The 23,419-nt window shown below is 44.8% G+C and overlaps 1 protein-coding gene across 4 annotated transcripts in view; it reads right to left on the minus strand.

Annotated features, from left to right (window-relative positions):
* Nucleotides 1–2,700: 2,700 nt before the first annotated feature.
* Nucleotides 2,701–23,419, minus strand: part of AOAH (acyloxyacyl hydrolase) — a 173,772-nt gene continuing 153,053 nt past the window's right edge. For all 4 annotated transcript variants that reach the window (XM_067746725.1, XM_067746726.1, XM_067746724.1 and 1 more), the window contains 5 exons: nucleotides 22,640–22,698; nucleotides 22,498–22,557; nucleotides 20,880–20,976; nucleotides 14,031–14,107; nucleotides 2,701–2,971 (listed from right to left, as the gene is read on the minus strand). In XM_067746725.1, the coding sequence (XP_067602826.1) occupies nucleotides 2,843–2,971; nucleotides 14,031–14,107; nucleotides 20,880–20,976; nucleotides 22,498–22,557; nucleotides 22,640–22,698 (422 nt within the window). In that variant the 3' untranslated portion in view covers nucleotides 2,701–2,842. The remainder of the gene's footprint in view (nucleotides 2,972–14,030; nucleotides 14,108–20,879; nucleotides 20,977–22,497; nucleotides 22,558–22,639; nucleotides 22,699–23,419) is intronic.

Below are 23,419 nucleotides of genomic sequence, written 5' to 3' on the forward strand. Positions count from 1 at the left end.
TCAGATAAGATTTTTTAGCTGATTTGCTCTTGCTGGGGGGTCTGAAATATTTTCCACCAGGTCCTGAACCCAAAAGGCTCTATGATAGAAGTTCTTGACAATTATTCATGTGGAAAATGAGGAGTCCCATTCCAATAGCAAAGGGTAAGAGAGGTCTTTAATCTGAAAATAGGAGAAACAAATGACAATATAGTATTGGGGCGTTTAGATGAAAATCATGTCTTCTGACCAAGGGTTCCCAGAAAGGAAAGCATCCCCTGTGTTGATTGCTTTTCTTTCTTAACCTTCACACCACAAGGAGTATGATTCAACGGGGCTAATTCAAATGTGTCAAAAAGAGGCTTCTTTTTTTCCCCCTAAATAGCAAGATATAAGGAAGTGTGCCCTGGAGAGCAACTCTAATAGTCATTCATTCATTCAATCAGTACTACTTACTGAGCACCTCTCATGGGCCAGGCATTGTTGTAGGGCTGTTGATACAGGAGTGAACCTGACTGGCCTGGTTCTCATCTCCTGGAGTTTCTGTTCAGGTTCTGGCTCTTCTCTCCAGGACACCAGTCCAGGAACTGGGGAAGGGGATGGAGAGGGGTGCAAGCCACCCCAAGAAAGCCCTTCAGGTGCCTGTCAAAGGACAGCACTCATACACTATGATTCTGAAAAACCAGAGGCTGAAGACAGTAGCTCAAGGGGCACCAGTGCAGAAATACGGGATAGAAACTGTCCCCCAGGGCTCTACCATAAATTCTGGACACTCAGATGCTATCAGAAGTATATATAACACCTTACAGAGACAGAATATCCCCAAGCCAGAGAGAAAGACATGGTGGAATCTCAAAGAAAGAACATGTCTGGATGGGAGTATAGAAAATGGAGGCAGAAGTGGACAGGCCTCACCCATGCGCTCCCAATCCAGGGAAGTGGGCCTGGCCTGGGACTCCAGTTCTTGTGGAGACAACGGTGATACCTAGTATTTCGTGCAGCGTTAGTGTTTTATAAAAAAAATTGAGATGGGAGCACCATCTTCTCCCACCCTTTGATTTCTTGGTGCTTTGCCCCAGGAATGAGGTCAGGGCTCAGAACCCAGGTACCTCCATCCTCCCATCTGAACCTGTTCAGGTGGAGAATGAGGAAGATGGAACTGGTTAAATTATCCCCAAGGTGGGGGGTTCAGTCTTAAGAGAATTTAAATAGGAAAAAGTGGCAGGGACAGAGATGACGTCTAGGGTGGGAGACGGGAGGTGGTCGGGCTTGGGAGGTGGTCGGGCTCAAGAGGATCCAACCTGGGAGCCCCCTCCCTGTACCTTCCAAATCTCCCTAGACACTCCCTCTATGTTCCCCCAACTTTTAAAATAACTCTATTCCTTCAGGGCCTTCTGGAAATAGATCAGGGCCTAAAATGAATTCTCCGTCCCCCCCAACAACATCAAAAGCAATACAAGATTATTGACTTCACTAGTACTTGGAAATAAAAATTAGAATAGCAATAACTTGGAAGCATTTTAAACGGGGGGATTGAATAGAGTTTTCTAAAGGAATACAAAATTTTAGTGCACTGTTCTCTGGGTATATTTTGAGACTGAATGATTAAGATTTCAGATTACAAAACCAATAACAAAACAACACTACAACAAGTATTGGTATTTTAGTCCTTAGAAATAAGATGGGATGTTGGAACACCAAAACCAGCAGGAGGTGGATATACCAGGTGTCCACAGCCCCACACCTCCACACCTCACACCTTCAGTCTATACTCCGAGTTTGTATTTCCTGGTTGAAACAAGCAGCCTCCTGGGGGCTTGTTGGTCCTCTGTTGATCTGCCTCCTGGGGACATGCGCTGGCCATGCTGAGCCAAGGCTTCTGCCCAGGCGACAGAAATGAATGGGTTCACAACCTTTTAAGTGTGTTGGCCCCCCAGACTGAAGCTCACACAAATCTGGCCAGTTCATCTTGTGAGTAGAGGTGGATGTACCATAAGTCCAAGAAAGATTAAATGTTAGGGTTCCTTCCAAAGCCCTGGAAGGGGCCCCAACAATGAGTTCACAGGGTCCTATGCTTTGTAAAATTTGCAAAAGTAAGATATTTTAAACACTATCGCTTCCTCTCCGTCACAGTTTCCCTTATATCCAGTGGCTCTGGAAAAGCCATGGGAATTTTGGGGAAGTTGAAATGGAGATCTGTTTAGGCTGGATTTAGGTTGGACTATTTATGTGGTTAGCTGTCATTTCTGTGCACAGTTAAGGTACCGCTAGCCATCCTGGTGCAGGAAAGGGCTTCCAGGTACGCCCCTGTTGTCCACCAGCACCCTGGCAAAGGTTCAGGGCTAGTGGTCAGATCACAGTATGAGAGAGTGTCCTACAGCTCCCAGCACAGGAAGTGTGTGGATCGTGGAGGAGAAACAAGGTGTGAAATGCGCAAAGCCAGAAGCTAGTCTGTGGTAAGGTCTTCCAATCATTGATACGATGAGTGGGAGATTTGGTTCATGCTGGTGCCTAGCCAAAATAGAAGTATTAATATCTCCCTATCAGGAATAAATAAATAAATTTAGAAGTAATAAAATAATAAAGCATACACAATTATACACACACTTATTATAATTTTGTCTTTACTGAGACAAAGATTTGGGTGCCAGTGGTTTATTTGGGAAGCCATCCCCAAAAGTGGGAAAGGGGAAGTGAAGAGAGTGACACTAGGCTTTTAAGTGGGAGAAAAGCACTTTGCAAAGATGCTGCTGAAGAGGGGCCTGTGAGCTTGTGACACAGCCGCTCCCATAACCGTTTCTTGAATGAGTTTACCCAAGTTTCTGCCTTCCTGAGCTCCCCAGGAGCAGGTGTCCCTGAGGACTTAGTGCCCCCCTTGGTCTCCAAACACCTGCTCAATCTGGAGGTTGAATGGATTCTCCTTTCCCAGGACCTGGGGCCACTGGAGCTGCACCTTCTTCCAGAAGCGATCTGCCAACAGCTGTAAAGCCACCTGCAAGAGAGAACCCAAAGGAGGAGTAAAAGGGAAATTAAAACAAAGTAAAGAAGTTACCAGCAAGATTTACTCTATTCCTTGTGCAGTGGACAAACTCTAGGATGGTTCCCCAGGATTCCTACCTTTGGGTCTTTGTATGATCCCCTTCCCTTGATGTGGATGGAAACTATCACTTGGTTCTAAGCAATAGAACATGGTAAAGGTGAAAGAATGTCCCTTCGGTGATTATGTTACATTATCTAAGGCTCTGCTTTGCTGGCAGACTTGCTCTGGAGACTCGCTGATGGGCTGATGATGTAAGAAGCCATGTTGGAAAGCCCACATGGCAGGGAACAGAGGGTGGCCTCCAGCTGACATCTAGTAAGGAGTTGGGTCTTCAGTCCTACAACCACAAGGAGATAAATTCTGCTAACAGCTCAAGTGACTCTGAAATCAAATCTTCCCCAGTTGAGTCTCCTGGTGAGAATGCAGATTTTAGCCTCTGAGACTCTAAGTAGAGAACCCAACTAAACTATGCCAGCACTCCTGACCCACAGGAACTGTGAGACAACAAGTGTGTATTGTATTAAGCTGCTACATTTGTGGTAATTTGTTATTTAGTAACAGACAGCAAATATGCTTTCTCAGAAAGGCATTTATTCACTTACCTGTGGATAGCTAACACTTACTGCAGGCTTAAGGCTTGGGTTTTGGAGGTGAACAGGATGAATCCTTCCTTGAAGGAACTCCCAGCCTAGTGAGGGACCCAGACATGCAGAATGACACCACCAAACCCACAGGGAGGACTGTGAGGGATGCACACGGCTGGAAGGGGAAGAGGTGGCAACTCTGCTGGGTGCGAAGAAAGGATAGGTCCTCTCTGAAGAGTGTGGTGGCTGAGCTGAATTTTCAAGGAGGAATTCACCAGATGGATCATGAGGAAGGCAGGGTATGTGGTAGAGGACGCAGCACATGCAGAAGCTGAGAGATGTGGAAGAGAAAGTCATGGAGGGGGACTATGGGTGCCTGGGAGATGAAGCTGAACCGGTCCCCTTGCAGGGCTGGGCTCCTGAAGGAGGCTGTGGGCACGGAGAGAGTGGTTGGAGTGCCAGGCTGTGGAATGTACAGGCTTAATGCACAATAGGCTTGTCCCTCTCTCTCTTGGCCTGATGCCCACTCTCTGGTTGCATTGTCGTATGTCCCTTTATTCACAATGGCAGCAGGATCCATTCTTGGTTGTTCGGTCCTCTGGCTTGTCATTAACATGCCTCTGATGAGGAGTCTTTCTCTGCAGATAATGCCCTCATTTAGCAAATGGGCCCTGGACAGGCCTTCAGACCCCAGATGGCTACATCTCCATGGGAGGGGGGTGTGGGGGGGTTAATGCTGACTGATAGAGAAACGTGACTGCTGAAGGCCTCAGAGGGGAACACATTGTTCAGGGCAGATGCTCAGGGATGTCCCTGACTTTATAAACAGAAGCACATGGACATTGTCTTCAAAGGGCACATGCTGTTCATCATTCCAGCAAGCAGTGCAGCCAGCTCCCTGTGTGATGCTGGCCAGCCCTCTTCAGCCTTCTTCTCTGGGCTGAAATCCTCTCATTTGCAAAATGAATAAATGATCTAAAGACTCTTCTGGGTCTAAATTGTGTGTAAGATTTTAGCAGTTGTTAGAAAAAAATAGAACTGGTTGAGTCGATACATTAAATATCCCCAGTATTTTAATATGTTCCTGAGCCTTCTGAGGTAGACCCCAAATTCCATCCATCCAACAATGTAATCTTGATCATATCCATGTGGTGTCTAACACACATACACACCCCACTTGCCACCAACACACACAACACGTACCACATACCACATACACACACACACACCTCTCAGACCTAAAGAGGCTGATTGTCAAGCCAGCACGTTTCCAGGAAGGGTCTGATCATCTCTCACACTATAAGCAGTCACGTCTTCAAAAACAGAGGACTGAGTTTGGGCTGTTTTTCCTGCTACTTCTCAACAAAGTAGGCTGCTTCCAAGTCCGTGGAAAATTACTGGTTCTTCTTTTTTGTTTTTTGCCTTTCACTTCGATATACCTAAGCAGTCTTCCTAACAATTATGTGGTATCAATTCATTTGTGGTCATTTATTTCCCAATGTGAATTAATAAAGGAGGAGATGGGGGTAAGGATAAGCAGAGGAAAGTTAAAGTAAAAGAGCTGAGATTTGAGCATGTGGTAACTATTTGGTTTGAAAGCAATTAGTTGGCTATCACTCTAATGGAGACTAAAATATTCATGTGTGCATTGCCAATATTTTGGATCTAAAATGAGAATGGTATTGTTACTATTAAACTAGATACTTGTGATAAAATGACCTACTATAATTATTCATTCGTCTGAGAAACATTTACTGAGCACCTATTGTGAGCTTCTTATAACCAACCTCCTCTTGTAACTCCCATGATGCTCTGCACAGGGCAAGGCCCAGTCATCCTCATTACTCCAAGCGAGGTGTTCCTTGAACACAAATATGTTTTGTGCTTCCCTTTTCACAATTAAAAATGTTAAAGCAATATCTATTCATTTGGGAAAAAATTAAAGGACAATTAAGCAAAAAGAAAAACAGAATAAAATTTATCTTAATTATAATAGAGATAGTCACTGTTAACATTGAGCCTTTCTGAGGCACACACGTACATTTGATCCCTCTGTAAATGTTTTATAATCTGCTCTTTTGGAGGGATAATTCACACACAGTAAAATGAACTCTTTTTGGTAAACAGTTCCATGAGTGTTGACAAATGCATTCAGTTGCGTAATCATCGCGACAACCTCTAATCTGCTTTTTATTTACTTTGCTCTACATTACAAACATATTTCTTTGCCACTAAAAGTAGATCTGTATCGTTTTTATTTGCGGCATGATATTCCATCAGATACGTGCAAGCTAATTTATTTCATCAATGCATTTTTTTCGCACACATCTCCCTAACATTTGTCCTCCGGACAGGGGCGGAGACAGTTTCCTGTTGCCAGTGTGCCCAACATCTGCAGCCCAGGAGGGGTTCACAGGCTGCCTCATTTACTAAACCTACTAGACATGCGCACGGAAAGAAATCTGGTCCAGCAGAACGCTAGGGAATGTGGAGTTCTGGTTAAGTGGAATATTCTGGTTAACAGGGTTAGGCCCTTCCCTGTCTCTTCCTTTGCAGTTGATTCAGCTGCCTGAGCTCTTGCAGGGCCCCACCTGCAGAGCCCAGATGGTTGCCACATTGGCGGTGCTGCTTTTGTCTAGGTGCCACTCAGTTCTAGCAGGTGTGGCCCATCCTCTGGGTAAGTCCACATCCGATGGGCACTGGTGCTGTTCTGCAGGCATCCCTGCAGCTCCAGTGCTTCTGTGGGGCGTTGCCACCCACCCATCTGTCTACTGCTGCTACTCAGAAGCCCTCATGGTGGCAAAACCATGTGATGGTCATTGGTCCACTGTGAAGTTTTCTCTTTGAAACTCTCATAGAAGGGGTGACAAAGTAGGGCAACTTAACACTCCATTGTCATATAAGTTTTTGGTGAAGCAGCTTTTTCAGTTTTTACTTGCAGCCCCTGATCTCCCTAGGATTCAGGCATGAGTCCACAGAGAGGGGAGTTGGAGGGTAGGGACCTGGTGCCATTTCTTCATTCAGCCCTTCGTGACAGCCACCATATGGCTTCTAGAATTTCTCTCCCTTCTAATGACAATTTAAAATTGCGCCACGCTTCTTTGCCTAACCACATTTTTATTTATGATGAGTTCTTCACCAGGAGAGTACCGGGTCCTCCAAGAAAATATACCATGTCAGATCCAGCCCACATGCTCATGATCTGCTCGCATATCCAGACATGATAGAAGCCCAGCAGTGGTCATAGCTGGACATCATCTGTGATTCCTCCACATTCCCGCTTTGTAAGCTAACTGTATGTATTTTGCTACAAAAATGGAACTCTTTAGTAAGACAATCATAAAAACAAACCCTGACCAGTAACTACATTTTTGTAATATTTTTAAAGAATAAATGCAATCCAGAGCAAGAGTATATAGATTTCACCAACAACTTAGCATGACTGATACCTTTTAAGTTGAACTCTTGCTAAATTTAACTCTGGGCTTCTACCAGACCAAAGTAAAAAATCTACTGTGAACTTATTTTTCTTGAAGGGAGAACAACTCCAGGCTGTCTTGTAAGATTGCTTTTAAACACCTGCAGGGAAGCCCTCACCACAGGGAAGGCACAGTTTTACTTCTCTGGCCTCTTAATCTGTCCAGAAACACAGTCTATTGGACCTGGTTACTTTTGGTCCCAATTAATTTTACATTTGTAAACTTACAACATGACAGTGGTGTAAGAGGTATTTAAAAACATTTAAGGAAAAATGTTACATTTCCAGCTCGAGCCTGTCTGTGCTGGTTCAGGCTGCCACCACCAAAACCACTGCTTGCCAGTTGGTGTATAAAGCAAACTAAACAAACATGGTCCCTGATGCCTGGGAGGGCCAGCCTAAGTGACTGTTATTTGAGGGTTCCCTGGCCCAGGAGGCCCTCCCTCCTCTCTCTCCCCACTGCCAGCTTAACTGCCTTTTTTGAGGGGCTGCACCAGTCTGTCAACGACCTTGGGTCCCAGGGGCTTACATGTTGAGACAAATAAAGACCTAGAGACTGTTAACTTATTTAAAGCCAATCCACTGATTATATATCTGATGGCTGCCACCAGCAGTGTATAAGGGTCAGGTCTCAAGAAAGAAGAGGGGATTGATGTCATGGAAAATTCACTGCCTGTAGGAAGAGTTTTAAGAGGATTGGTTTGAGTTGCTACTTCCATGAGGAGAGGAGAGGAGGCTGTTTTGCAGAGAGCTTTGTTGCGCGAAGCTTCTAAGGCAGGAGGTGTTAGGAATGTTTAGCCGGGTGGTCTCAGCATAGCCAAGGAAAGCAGACTTGATGTATGTTCGTGGCTCTTGCAACGTTTTCTGTTTACTATTGTCTGATTTTAGGCCCAGAGATCTTTTACGTACCTTTTCAGATACTTAACTTCGCAAAGATGTTAAAAAGTGGGTGTTTAAACAGATAGAATTGCTACAGCTTCAACAGGTCACAAATCTGGGTCTCAGGTCTTTGCAATGACATTTCTTTTCTAAGAAAAACTTCCTTTGCATTTTGTCAGCAGTTTGACTGCTATTCCCAACTCTCGGATGCACCTGCTCTCTCTGGAGCATCTAGCGATCTCTTAGGACTTCTTTCCAGCGGGTCCTGCTGAGATGGGCAATGGTTCCCACTTTGTGGTAGTCACACCTGCGTCATCCCTCTCCTTTGAGTGTGGTAGGACTTGTAACTTGCTTTTAACTTCTAAAATATGGCACAGGTGATGGAACGTTACTCTGTGATTAGGTTACGTACAGTAGTGACTGACATAACTGGCAGACTCTCTCTGTTGCCATTTTGCACCCATTGATGAAGCAGGTTGCTCAGGTGGCCTCTGAGCAACAACTGATTAGGAACTGAGACTCTCAGTTCAACAGGTCTCAAGGAACTACGTTCTGCTAACAAATGTGAGCTTCCAAGTCAAGCCTTCCGATGAGACCCAGCCCTGGCAGACACCTTGATGGCAACTTGGGAGAGTCAGTGGAGCAGGATACCCAGCTAATCTGTGTCTGGATTCCTGGCCACAGAAACTGTGAGATAAGAAATGTGTCTCCAGGGCTTCTCTGGTGGTGCAGTGCTTGGGAGTCCACCTGCCGATGCAGGGGACATGGGTTCTTGCCCAGGTCCGGGAAGATCCCACATGCCGTGGAGTGGCTGGGCCCATGAGCCATGGCAGCTGAGCCTGCACATCCGGAGCCTGTGCTCCGCAACGGGAGAGGCCACAACAGTGAGAGGCCCGCGTACTGCAAGAAAAAAAAAAACCAAAAAACCACAAGAAATGTGTCTCCTACACTATTGATGGGAATGTAAATTGGTACAGCCATTATGGAGAACAGTATGGAGGTTCCATAGCAAACTAAAAATAGAGCTACCATATGAACCTGCAATGCCACTCCTGGGCATATATCTGGAGAGAAACATGGTCTGAAAGGATACATGCACCCCAATGTTCACTGCAGTGCTGTTTACAATAGCCAAAACATGGAAGCAGCCTAAACGTCCATCGACAGAGGAATGGATAAAGAAGATGTGGCACATATACAATGGAATACTACTCAGCCATTAAAAAGAATGAAATAATGCCATTTGCAGCAACATGGGTGGACCTAGAGATTGCCATACTGAGCAAAGTAAGTCAGACAAGAAAGAGAAATATCGTATGATATCGCTTATATGTGGAATCTAAAAAGAAATGATACAAATGAACATATTTAGAAAACAGAAACAGACTCACAGACTTAGAGAACAAAGCTATGGTTACCGGGGTGGGGGTGGGGGGAAGGGATAGCTAGGGAGTTAGGGATTGACATGTACACACTACTATATTTAAAAAGGATAACCAACAAGGACCTACTGTATAGCACAGGGAACTCTGCTCAATGTTATGCGGCAGCCTGGATGGGAGGGGAGTCTGAGGGAGAAAGGATACATGTATATGTATGGCTGAGTCCCTTTGCTGTGCATCTGAAACTGTCACAACATTGTTAATTGGCTATACTCCAATAAAAAATAAAAAGTTAAAAAGAAAAAGGAATCTGTGTGGTTTTTAAGTCATTTGCTATGCAACAATAGATAACTAAAATACCTTCTCAGTCTTAATTCTCTTTGATCTTTATTTTTCTTCATAACTTGATCCCTTGGGCCAATCTCATCCCTGCCAGTGTCTCCTGCTCTCAGCTAGAAGCTGGTGATTCCCAAACCTGTGTCTCCTGAGATCAGAACCCATAAATACGATCTAATGGCTGGATACTGTGCAGGCACCCCAAATTCAGAATGTTCAAATCTGCTCCTTCTTCTGAGTTCCTTGACTTTTTATTTTCACCTCCCTTCATCCAGTTGTCGAATCCTGTGAGTCGTCTCACTCCCACCCACCAAATCCAATCAATCAGCAAGTCTAGCATTATATATATTTCTTAAAATTCTGGTTCTACATTTTGGAAATGAGATGAAAAAGTAAAGTGGTTCTCAGTCTATTGATGTACAGGAATTTTTATATGCTTATTTATTTTCCATTAAAATATAAGTAAAGAATTTAGATGGTGAATATAATCTGGCTCAAAAATTAATATCTATCAATCATAAATTTGAACTGTTCAACATAGCCCATATTTTTCAATGGGCTGTTCAACATAGCCCATTCAACTGGAGCAGTTGAATCAATAGTGGTTACGCACTCCCCCCTGCTTCTCTAGCAGGGTTTTAGGAAGAAACAGGCCAATAAAATACAGCCTGCTCACCCCTTGGTGGTGAGGGGCCGGTATCAACTATTTTTGCTCAGATGTACAGGATTGGTGAGGGGGCACTTGAAAAAGGTCCGAGTCTACTCTTTTGGTTGGTATTATGTCTGTGCCATAAGGATGAGGCCCTGAGACTCAGCCTTGCCCATCTGACTCTTTCAAGATGGAAAAGATGTGGACCCCCATAGCTGCCCCATGGTCTAGAAGGATCCCTTCACACTGCTTCTGCTGTAGGGCACACCATCGGGAGGCGAGTACGCAGGGACAGCCAGCGGCCCCTCTTCAAGGCTTCAAGTCACAACCCCGTCCTGATGGTGCTCACATCTGTATCTCCAGCTCAGATCCCTTCCTGAGCTCTAAGCTCGTATATTATCTGCTGCAGGGACATCCCCATTTGGACCAAATGGGGACATCCCCATTTGGATCCCCATTTGGATGTCCCCATCCTAGAGGCTCTTTAAATCCAACATGTACCAAACTCATCCTCAAACCACCCTATCCCCCTAAAGGTGTTCTTGACCTCAGCAGTCAATGAAATCATCTATCCGGTTTCCCAAGTCACAAAAGAAGTGTAATGCTCAGCATCTCTTTCTCTTTCACCTCGACATTCAATAAATGACCATGTTCTGTTGATTCAACTATCCGAATCTCTCCAATACAGGCCTTTCTTTCTCCTCACTACCTCTGTTCAGGCCATCACCCTCTTGTGCACAGGAGTGTCCACACCCCTGCTAGACCAAACCATTCTTCATGCTGCTTCCACAGGTATCCTTTTAGAGAACAAGTCTAGGTATTTTTCCCTCTTGCTGAAAAATCATCAACGGCTCTCTGTTCTCCACAGTTGAAAAGGTTGAACCCTATTCAGACCTTATGTGACCTGTCCCTGAATATCTCTCTTGCTCCTTCTCTCTCCACTCCACTCTCATGTTCTATGTCCCAGCCACACTGAAGCACTTTTATTACCTCCAATGTGCCATGCTTCCTTTCGTATTCAGGTCCTTGCCCTTGCACTTTCCTCAGCTCAACACTTTCTGCAGTCCCTCCCCTCTTCCTTTCACTTGGCTAGTTCATGGTCTTAGTTCTGAGTTCCCTCCTCTGAAACTCTTTTCTTGCACCCCTCTCTCCCATTCCGTCCCCCATAATGCTCCCACAGCATCTGTGCTTGCACAGTTGGAGGCATTGACTACTTTTTACATTTAATTATCTGTTTATTTGTCATTCTCCCACTCTACCCTATAATCTCCTTAACCGGCAGGGGTGGTTTCCTGTTCACCCTTCTCACTGTGTTTGATACCGCATAGGCACTCAATAGACATTCTAGGATGGGAATTTGCCATCTAGACTGCTCAGCTCAACATACATGATAACTAGGCAGGTTTTAGGCATATCTATCCATTGTCAGCCACTTTAGATGTGGCTCCACCACTGTTGCCCACTCTATCACCCACTCTCAGCATGTGAACAAATCTCTCAGGAATAACATAAGATTATGACACACCGATTTTCAGCTTTTTTTTTTTCCGGTACGCGGGCCTCTCACTGCTGTGGCCTCTCCCGTTGCGGAGCACAGGCTCCGGACGCGCAGGCTCAGTGGCCATGGTTCACGGGCCCAGCCGCTCCGCGGCATGTGGGATCTTCCTGGACCAGGGCACGAACCCGTGTCCCCTGCATCGGCAGGTGGACTCTCAACCACTGAGCCACCAGGGAAGCCCCTCAGCTTTTGACTCTGTTCTCAACAATCAGTTAACGGCGAAGCTGTTTGAGTGCAAGGAAGAGCCCCAATTTGACAGACCTCTAACCCTAATACTATTTTAAAAGTCAGGGACAGAACTGGCTTTTGATAGATCAGACAAATATGTCCCGAGGGATACAACAAAGCTGTCTTTGACCCTCTTCTTTTTAGTTTGTTCCTCATTGCTCCCTCTCTGACCGTCTCCTCTTGTCCCCATTCTCTGTAGAATCAGAAGGGCAAAATTCTGTAATGTCCAAAGAATGACAAGAACTACTACCTAATTATTGCCAGAAAGCAGGTCTCCACATTAATTATTCTAAAACCAAAGACATCATTTTTTTTTTGGTGGGGGAGCAAACTCTAATATTTAACCAGCTTCTAGCCAATAATTCTCTTGGATCAACCCATCCACGTGATACACAGGAAACAGGTATTCTGAGGCGCATTACTTAGATCGTTTGGGTTGTTGTTACTTAACACAGTATGTGCATTTAATACTCACTTTAAAATTTACCCAGCATCTCTGAGACTCTACTGTCCATCCATCTGATCGTGGAATGGCACTCGTCCCTTTCTTTTTAGTTAATTAATTAATTAATTTTTATTTTTGGCTGCATTGGGTCTTCGTTGCTGCATGCGGGCTTTCTCTAGTTGTGGCGAGCGGGGGCTACTCTTCATTGCGGTGGCTTCTCTTGTTGCGGAGCATGGGCTCTAGGTGCTCGGGCTTCAGTAGTTGTGGCACGTGGGCTCAGTAGTTGTGGCTCGCAGCTCTAGAGCGCAGGCTCAGTAGTTGTGGCTCACAGGCTTAGTTGCTCCGCGACATGTGGGATCTTCCTGGACCAGGGCTCGAACCCGTGTCCCCTGCATTGGCAGGCGGATTCTTAACCTCTGCACCACCAGGGAAGTCCCTCTTCCTTTTCTTTTGAGACAGTTCTTAGCCCTGCCCATGGGTATTCATGGCACCTAGAGCTCAGGGGGAGGGAGGACTATGATTCCTTTCATGCTTCTTAGGGGATGATCAGCCCTCCCTGTGGCCTGGCTGGCCATGGAGATCAAGGCTACAAGGAGTGCTTCTCACATTTGGACCCTTGTCAATGCCACAAAGGCCGCATCAGAAAGACGAGAGCCACAGAGGATTGCCTGTGGGTAAATGGCCCATCTCTCTTGCAGGGGACTGGCTTTCAAAATGTTAGAAGCAGCAGAGCTACTCCCCCACTTCTTTTTCTATTTTTTATACAAAGAAATATCGTGAGCAAATCCAGTAGGTAGAACAGATAAAAGTGGAACTTCCCTGGCTGCAGCCAGGACAATGGACGGGGGAGGGAGAGGGGACAGAATCCCACCGTCTAGCTCCCCTTGCTCTGTGAAGAGGCCAGAGTAGAACTACTTTCCAGATTGTTCCTCGGAATTCTAAATGAGAAACAGCTCTTACTGCAGGATAGTGCTAGGGACACTGTTCTCCTCTTGTATGGTTCTCCTTTTTTTCTAGAAGGATCCATAGAAGAAATTTCTCACAGGGCTCACTTCCAGGAGTCCTTCTGATTTTTTTTTTGAGTACTTAATTTATTTTTTATCTTCTTAAGGCTATGACTTATGCCCTTCTTTGCATCAGCCGCGTAGGAAGCGTGGAGCTGATTTTGTGGGCCCTTGCAGGCTGTTTCTTAGAACTTCCTGGGACACGTTGTGAATTGTAGACATTAAGTCAGGAATTCAGGTATCATTTCTACCTTATTTTCTTTTTACTCTGATTTTCACTTTATTATTTTATTTATATTTTATCAATTTAATTTATATTTATTTATCTTCTATCTTACACATGTGTGCACATCACCTCAAATTCTTTCTGGAATAAAATAGGATAAAAACGAATGCATGTGTGCATAATTATATTACAAAGATAACGTAACAGACTGCCCTCAGCAACCATCGTGTGACTGCACTTACCTCATTAGGGTGGAATCCATCCACGGGTTCAATGAGCTGCCAGGGCTGCCCTCCGCTCTTCTGCCACTCCTCCGTGACTGCGGGGCGTGCACACACACACACACATACACACACAGAGGGTTAGAGGCATGCTTTCCTGAGCAACAGTTAACACCCAAGAGCAAGGGCTGTGAAGTAGGCTCCTCCTGGGCCCATGCTTACCCAGCCACGTCTGCCTCTGCCGGGGGCTTTCTGAACAGAAATAATCTTTCCATTGTGTCATTATTTTTTCTCTAACTCAGGAAGACAAATGTGTGAGAGTGTTGGATGAATGTGGTTTGTAGAGTGAGGAGGGTGGTGGGGAAGGGTGGGCTGGAAAATATTCGACATCGATTTAAGTCCATCTCATTTCTCAGTGGCCAGGAGGACAGAATTTCAGGGGTAGGAGGAAAATATTAAGCATTTTGTTAACATCTCCTTTCATTGGCTGCCATTTCCAGACACTGCCTGCATATGTCAAGCAATCATCATTAAAACTCACAGTTTGTCAGAAATATAATTACCTAAAATGATCTGGACATCACATTTAGAGTGAGTATGGCTACAGAGAAAACGTTATGAGCCCCAAAATGATGAACAGCAATAATACTGTCCTTCAACAGGGGTGAGACCAGGAATGTCAGTTGCTCCAAGGCAAAGGCATAATGAACTCTACATTATAATATCATACAGTCAATAAGAACTCCTCAAGGAAACTTCAAGTCCCTAGACAGCCTCCAGAGAGAAAAATGTGAAACGAACCACTCCCAGTGTAGCCCATGTCCTCATTCCCTGGTGTCCAGAGAGGGGAGCCGGCACAGCTGAGATTCCTCTAGTTCTTTCCTCTTCACTTCACAAAAACTCAAGGGCAGGGAGATGTTCCCTCTTGCCCTCTTTGTTTATCTCTCTTTTGCCCCAAGGGAAGGAATGGAAATGCTATTAGGGGCTTTAACTGGGTGAGAGAAGCTGGACTTTCCCAGAGCTGAATCAATACTATGCTGCTTTTGTAATTAGTCCTAATATCACGCCAGGCCGTCCACACTTGCTACCCAATTCTTGTCCCCAGAGGGGCTTTAAATACTGCTGTCCTTCTCAGAGCACAGGAAACAATTCCTGCTGGTGCTTTGGAGTCCTATACTAGATCACCAATTCCTGTTGGCTTTGTCCCTGCCAGAACGGCCACCACTGAGCCACTCTCTTATGCTTTATGCCTGGGTTTTACTGGAGGTTGCTAGAAGCAGCAGCTAATGGAAAGTGGCCTTTGCATTTCTTGTGAATCTCCAATCAAGGATATTGTCCACTGTGTCCTCCACTTGTGGTCACAAGGGAGAGATTGCTTCATGCTGGTAAACCGTGTATCTCTCTGAAGGAATGGTATGTATCTGCTCTTCTGATAGGAAGCTCAGAATTACAATGCTACTGAAACCACACTAACCCTTATGAAGCCTTATTCCTTCTGCTGAACCAGCTTGCAGACCTCACAGTTTCCTGCCATTGGCCCTAGGTACCCCGTGAAAGACAGAGCCTTGGGGAAGCTTGCCTGGCTCTAGCTTCAGTTTACCTGGCTGTCCTGTTTTTTAGGCATGACCTCGGAACCGGATTTTCTGCTTCAGGTTCAATTGTGGGTGCTTCCCCTTCCCCTCTGGGTCTGACACTTTGAAGCACCTGTGGGTCCCTCCTGTCTTTCCGGGTGTACCATGCTGCCCCAGCCCAGCCCTGCTCATCCTGGCTCACCTGTCATGCGTTCCCCATGCTTGGTTCAGACTCTTCTTTCTCCCCCTTGGTCGGGAGACAATGGGTCACTTTCCTACTTGTTTTTTGGGTCCTGCTGTTCTACTTTCTAACTTTATGCTGATTCTCTCTCTGAGCCATTTCCAATCTGAACATCCAACCAATTACCCTTAATGGAGCACCAGGCATTGGAGGGGTTTCTTCAAATACAAAGTCAATGTCGCCCCCACTGAGCCCCCTCAGCGCTTTTTGTTCTTTTGTACTATTTGTCTCATCTCTACTTTGCAGCCCCACAGGGTGTCTAATACAGAAATCAACACTGATGCAGAAAGGTCCAGCCCAGGCAAGATGTCAGCCTCCTAAGCTCCTCTGTAACTTCAGAGGTGACCTCGCTTCCTTCACGTAAATCCTCAATGAACTTTTCAATTCTTTCTCCTCCTTCTCCCTTATTTTCAGTTTGGTTTCACCTTATGCTATACAAATGTTAAAAGGAGGAAGAAAAGAAAGAATGAAAGAAAATCTCAATCAGATGTTAAGTAATTCCCAGGCCTGTTGGACAATGGGAACCAAGCCCAGTCAAGACCTGAGAAAGGGTTGTATTAAAGAGATAGACAGCAAGCCGTGGGCCTGACCTGGACCACTCACACATCCTCTGACCCAGCGGGGGTAGGAAGTCCCTCATAACACTTTTAGACTCTTCACATTTGCCGAGAAGTTTGAGTAACGAATTGAATCTAAACTTGTGCCTTCCCTGGCCAAGAGAATGTTCAGAAAGGAATTACAGTGATCCGGAGATCTGGAAAATCGACAGTGGAAAGCAAATTTGAGCTTATAAATGAAACGGTTTAAGCCAAGCTCGTGTTCCTGGAGAGGAATGTTTGTTAAGAGCTCCATATTAAAAACACCAGACTTTCTCATACCCGTGTTTCCTCTAGTGTGATTCAATGCTAGTCTTAACGAGACTTAAAGTTAGTCTAGGCTGTTTCCATTTTGATTTGAATTTTATGTGCATTACTAACTACCAAACTAAAAATTATGGCCCTTAGAGAAAGGGAGAGGTGGTGATAGATATTATACTTCATGGAACAGATGGACATAACTTAGTCATCAGAATTAGTGACTATTTTTCAAAGTGAGAAGGAATGGTGATTCCTTCTACTCCCCTTGGAGGTTTGATCCCATAACGTAGGATATTTTCTCATATGATTATTGTGTCTCTGAGGCTTACCAGTCACTGAATATCTGTAGACATAAGAATTATAACACTTACAGGAAGAGTCAGTAACTCACAGGCAAGAGTTTAAGGTCTTACCTGTATTATGACGAGTGCTAGACAGAGTGACCCTTTTTAGTTTGATTATCTCAGGGTGAAATTTTGCTTTCTTAGAATAAATGCAATACCAGACAGTGGTCTCTACTTCTTCCCTGATTTAGACTGGGTGGTCCAAGCAGGTTATTATGGTAGATTGGTCAGTTCCCTTCCTGCCTGGGGCCATAATTAAAAATAGGCAAATAAATCGCCATTTGTTCTTTGGAACACTTGAATTAAAGCTCTTGAAAGATCGTGAGTGATCTCTTTGGATTTGGTACGTAATGTACTTCCTTTATTTGTAAAGTCAAAGAAGCTCTGCTAATGACCGGTTTTTCAGAGATGCAATAGAAATCACAGGCGTTTCATAGAACATTTGGTAGCTCCTTGATGATTAGCAGATATTTAAAAAGAGAAATCTGAATTCTGGTCAGCACTATGAAGTCACTGGTCATTTTGACAAGTGTACACTTGAGGGGAGGGGAGCTAAGAACCAAAACTCTAACTGAGTTGTCTTAGAAGCTGAGGGGAGCTGGTGGTATATGTAAAGTGTCAGTGAAAAAATGGCCTTGTCAGCCAAGTGGCATGCTCCTTCCTCTGTATGGGAGGTGTGGTGGAGATGAAGAAAAAGGATATCACCTGCTCAAGCTGGCATTTCCTGAAGGGAAAAAAAATTGCTGCCTCTGTTTAGCTCATAACCAGTTGGAGGATGAGTCAGCAAGAGAAAAAAGTCTCTGAGGTGAGCAGTCATCTCTTGGTGCTGGACTGAGGCTGTCAGAGTAGAGAACAGATAGGTCTCGCGTCTACTCTCAAGGGACAGGGACCCTCAACTGTCATTTGCTCTGTCACAGGGTATAAAATTGCAAATCTCATATGAAAAGTGATATTTGTGATGCAATAGCTCAAATACAGTATAGAAATGAGAGCAGAGATTTTCATGTGACTAGTGAGACTGCAGATTTAATCAGTGACTCTATAGGGTTTTTAATTTCTGATAAAAGGAAACTGTGATAAGGAGATGCATTTCTAGCATAGCTTCCTGTGAGGAACTCAAAGTGATGCACAGGCTCAGTTGGTGATGGGGAGGGTTAGACACTGAAAAAGAATAAACATTTATTATCCATCTATCATAAGCCCTGGAAGAATGTAGTAGGTGCTTCACATACAGTGATGGTGGTGGTGATGGGAGGGTGTCAGCTAACAGGTATCGGAGTCCTTACTACATGACAAGCACTGTCTCTACCCTTACATAGAGCCCACGGTTTAGTTACTGCTACCGGGCACAAAAGGAAACTAATCTTGAACGGTTATTTCATTTGCTCGAGGTTACACAGCTATTCTATGTCTGAGTTGAGATAGGAATACAGGTCTATCTGGTTGTAAATTCTGGGCTCTTTGTATAATAACATTTTCACCTACATGAGTTAGGGCAGATTTCCAGGGTGATGAGCTGCCCAGGTCGGGGAGCTTATCCACAGAGATGGATCTGGGAGTGGATGCACCCTCTGCCTACTCTGGAAAATGCTAAAATCTCAAGGTAGGCATGCCCTTTGCAGTAGTCTAACATTGAGCGTAAGTTAAGACCTTACCACAGTTCTTGAAAACTAGATAAAAACGCCAGCTCTCTCAGAAGCACACGTGATAGCATGTAGCCATTAAATGCATAATGCTGTATCGGATGTTTCTGGAGGCAGATCCCAGAGTACCATTTCCTCTGCCTCCACTCTCCCTCCCACTGTATCTTCTCTAGTGGAGACTAACTTCATATGGAGAAGGCGAAGAAGGCCCTGGACCAAAACTGGACCTTCGTTTTTAAGAAACGTCAGGGAATTACAAAGTGTCAGCAAATTCCTTGAACTGCTGATGAGAAGTACCAAACAAGGAGCGATACCTAGGAGGTTTCTCAGTAAGGCGACTGACTGTCATGCTGATGTAGAGTGTTCAGGTTAACTGAACTTCTTGCTTTTTTATTGCATTTATTGTTGCTCTGAGGATAAGAACGTGCTGAGGAACCTCTGCTTCCAAGCATGTGGAATGCTGGCCAGTATGGGGGTCCAGGAGAAAGCTCTTTTCCCTGTATCTTTCACGAAGAGAGGACTGTTCTGTTTTGTTAACAACTATATTCCCAGCACCTACGCAGCACACAGGAGGGCTTAGTAAAAATCTGATGACTAAATGGCTAAGTTCTTAATCTTGGAGCGTTACAGGAGCCCCATTTATTAAATTTTAATGTGTGTTTTAATTTTAATAGATCATCTCTGGATTATGTACAGATGCAGACTCTGATTAGGTATGTCCTAATTAGGAGTGGGGCCTGGGGCTCTGCATTTCTAACCAGTCCCCAGGTGTATAGATGTTGCTCATTTTGAGCTATGTATTGAGTGGCAAGGGTGTGAGGGAACGGTGCTCTTTCCTGGGTGCTGGCTATGTACCAGGCATGGCATTTGGGAGGATTACACATTATTTTACATAATCATCACAAAGACTTCTTATGTGGATATAGTGTCTCCATTTCCAGGTCTGGAAAGGAGGGTTTAGAAATGGTCAAGGAATCGCCAACAGTCCCAAAGATAATAAATGACAGAGCTAGAGATTACTGTGGAAAATGAAAAAGTCTCCAGTGAATACTAGGCAATATTATATTTTTAAAAACTTTATCTCTATTCAGGGTGGGTGATGATCAAAGATCACTTGGTGGTGCATTTGTTTACACCAGGAATTCATTAATGAGGCTTTAACTCTGCATTTTAATGACAGGTTATTTATCAAAATGTCTCTCCCCATGAGAGAAATATATATCACCGAGGCAGGAAATCTAGTTAACGGAGATCAGTCTTGTTGAAAAGATGTTCAGAATTGAAGTACTAGAGTCTACAATGCAAAACGTGTCAGCTAATGTAATATTTGATAATTCATGACGGCCATCTGTCTCATCCCAGATGCTTGGGCTGGGGGAGTTGGTGGTGGGGAGACAGAGATGATAAACTCCGTATGAGAAATCGTCCACTCTTTGCATACACTGCAAAGCTTTTCATTAGCATCATCTCAGCTGGCAGACGATCAACAGAGACTTTTCTCTTGCATAACAGTTGCTTAGCAATGAAAAGGGGACTGGAAGGATTAAAGTCAATAGATAATAATTTTTCAGAGTCAAGATGTAAAGGATAAATCTAGTAATCATGCCTGTTTTCTTGTGGCCACTCATCAGTGACCCCAATGTTTGGATAGAATGCTAGAAAAGCAGCAGTAATGTTCTTTCCAGAAAGCTGGGATATGGTGTGTCCACTTTGCCATAGGCATCTGAAGTCCTCCCTTTGAGACTCATTAGTTTCATCATGTGTGAGGTCTGGGAATCTGCCTTGTTTTGAGTCCTTGGGTAATCCAGTGGCCCCAAGGAGAGGCACTGCCTTACCCCTCATTCCTGTCACACTCATCTTTAACCCAGCCGTAAGAGGGGCATTGCTAAACTGTCAAGAATAAGTTAGATGATTCCACTGACCTGTTGGCTCCCAGCCCAAAGCTGTTTCCAGCTGGTCACTGGCTCTATTGCTTCAGGGATTCTAAAATAATGGTGAAGTAAGGAGGTGATGCTAAGCTTCCATCTTTCCAGAAGGAGTCTCACACTTTATCTTTTTTCAATACTCAGAGCTATTAATGCGTCAGAATGGGGAGAAGCCACCCTGCCCAATATACTGCCTGTTGGCTTGTAAACAAACGCCTTGCCCAGGTAGGCTCTAAATGGTAGCTGCTGCTTCTGTTTTGTGTCAATACCTAAACCAAGCAAAACTTACTTTCTTGGAAGTCAAAATCCATGTAGAAAAGATTGAAGTTCGTAAATTTCTGGCTGGTTGCAATTTTTTTCAGCATATTGGAGAGTTGTTCTGCTCTCTGAATACAAAGGAAACAAGGAGAATTTCATGAAACCTAGACTTGGGCTTTAGGGAGACAATTCAGGCAGAACAAAGAAATCAATAGTCCCCAGCCCACCCCGACTGCAAGTCACCAGCAGAGAGCAGCTCTGCATATTAAATTCCATCCATGCACAAATGACCAACGAGCATACAAAACTGTTAAAATTCATTAGGAACAAAATCAGTGCAAATTAAAGTATTAAGATACCACTTTCTCCCCATGGGTTTGGCAAAGAAAAGATGAACAATCATGATAATAAAGAGTATTGCCATGGGATATGTGATTGAGAATGTCAATTTGTTTAACCTTTCTAGAGAGCAATTTGGTGATAGGGATCAAATCGTTAAACATGACGTACTTTTTGACCCAATAATTTCCTAGGAATTTGTCTTAAGGAAATAGACATGGTACACAAAGACATATATCTTCATATATACAAAGGTTCATCACAACGCTGTTTATCATAGTGGAAAATTAGAAACAATCCATATGTCCAACACCAAGGGATGAAATAAATCATGGTATATTCATATGCTCTATTTTCTAAAATGATTACAAAATTCTAATGTGGAGGGCTTCCCTGGTGGCGCAGTGGTTGAGAGTCCGCCTGTCGATGCAAGGGACACGGGTTTGTGCCCCGGTCTGGGAAGGTCCCACATGCCGCGGAGCGGCTGGGCCCGTGAGCCATGGCCACTGAGCCTGCGCGTCCGGAGCCTGTGCTCCGCAACGGGAGAGGCCACAACAGTGAGAGGCCCGCATACCGCAAAAAAAAAAAAAAAAAAAAATTATGACGTGGAGGAATGATTATGAACATCAGAAGGCACAAAACAATATGTGTGTTCTGATACTATGTAGGCAAAAACCCCAAAATAACTATCTATGAAAATAATATTGGAAAGACATACATATATATTAATTTTGGGTGGTGGGATTTTGAGTGATTTTTGTTATTTTTTTTGTATTTTTTATATTTTCTAAGGTTTTTTAAAAATTGAAATATATTTCCCTTGTAAAAAATGTTTACTAAATTCCTTACAAAGAAATTATTTACCATCTGTGAAAGAAATGTGGAAAACTTTCTCAGAGAAGAAAGGAAGGCTCTGGGGCAGCTGGTCCTCCCCTACCTTGGGAGAATTCCAGCCCTGCGTACACCTAACCTTCATCACTTCTCTGACTCTACAAATATGCCTAGGACCAGCTTTCAAAGGCATGTGTGTGTTTGTGCGTGTACACGCATGTGTGTGTACAAGAGAGACAGGCACACATAGAGACAGTGATCGAGAAACCCAGCAAGAACTACAGACTCAGCGAGGCAGAAGGAGGGAGACAGGGCACCCCGCATTCTCCTGACTCCTCAAGCATCCGGGAGTTTGTTTCTTTTATTCACCAGTTTGGAGGCCATCACCCTGCCAAAATCCCAGCCCCAGTGAAAACCCTGCAGCAAACACAGGGAGAGAATGATCAAAGACAGTATCAAAGGGCATGCGACAGCCCTACCTCTGAAGTGAGAGTCCGGAGCGTTTTATTGGAAGACATCCAGCCGTGGCAGGGGCTGACCTGAGAACAGGAAAACACTGATTACAGAAGAACAGTGCTGGTTGTGGGAACATAGCTTTGGAACAAGTCAGTGTGAGCTCACCTGGAGACAGCTCAGGAAGGAGTAGAGATGCGCGTAGGTCACGTCCTTGTTCAGCTGGCCTGGAAAACAGAGAGGTCCGGCATGTTGCATTCACTCAGATAGAGCGGCCGCCTAGGGACCCTGGTGGGTGAGCCTGCCTCTCTTGCAGAAGGCTGGAGCCTCCAGGGACCTGCCCTGCCTATGCATTTAGCGTTGCTCTTGAAGATGCCTGTGCTTTCCTTCTTTCTGAGCCCCCTAGAAATTCAGACCTGGGGCTGGGGAGCGGCCCCAAGGAGTTTACTCCTCTCTCGAGCTCTTCACACGGGCTAGGGCAGGGTGTGAGGGGCCTGACCTTATCTGGACCCCAGGTAGAGGGATTCAGGGCACCGTATGGACCAGAACACCACTAACAAAGGACTGGCAGAGCAGTGGCTTTCTCCTGGCAATGGTATGAAACGTCAAGTCCCTGTGGGGTCCAGGGAGCATGGAAGGTGGGAGTTGACCAAATCCTCCTCCTTTTGTGTTTATGAAACACTCAGGTCTGACCCGATCATCCCATGCTGAGGACCTGGCGGGACTCTGGAGGGTCTGAAGGTCTGACCACGCACTGTCCTGCAGTTTGGTGAACTGGTTTTCCACAAGTGCTTGTGTGGCTATCGGACTGGGGAGGCTGGCACGTTCGTTCTATCCCTTCATGGCCCAGCGGTTATCTTATTTGAGCCGTCATTAGTAGATAGGCTCTATTTTTTGGTGCAGGTTAAAGAAGTACACACGCATGAAGTGGTAAACGCCAAATGTGAG

The sequence above is a fragment of the Pseudorca crassidens genome, chromosome 8 (genome assembly GCF_039906515.1).
Source record: "Pseudorca crassidens isolate mPseCra1 chromosome 8, mPseCra1.hap1, whole genome shotgun sequence".
In the NCBI taxonomy this organism is placed as follows: domain Eukaryota; kingdom Metazoa; phylum Chordata; class Mammalia; order Artiodactyla; family Delphinidae; genus Pseudorca; species Pseudorca crassidens.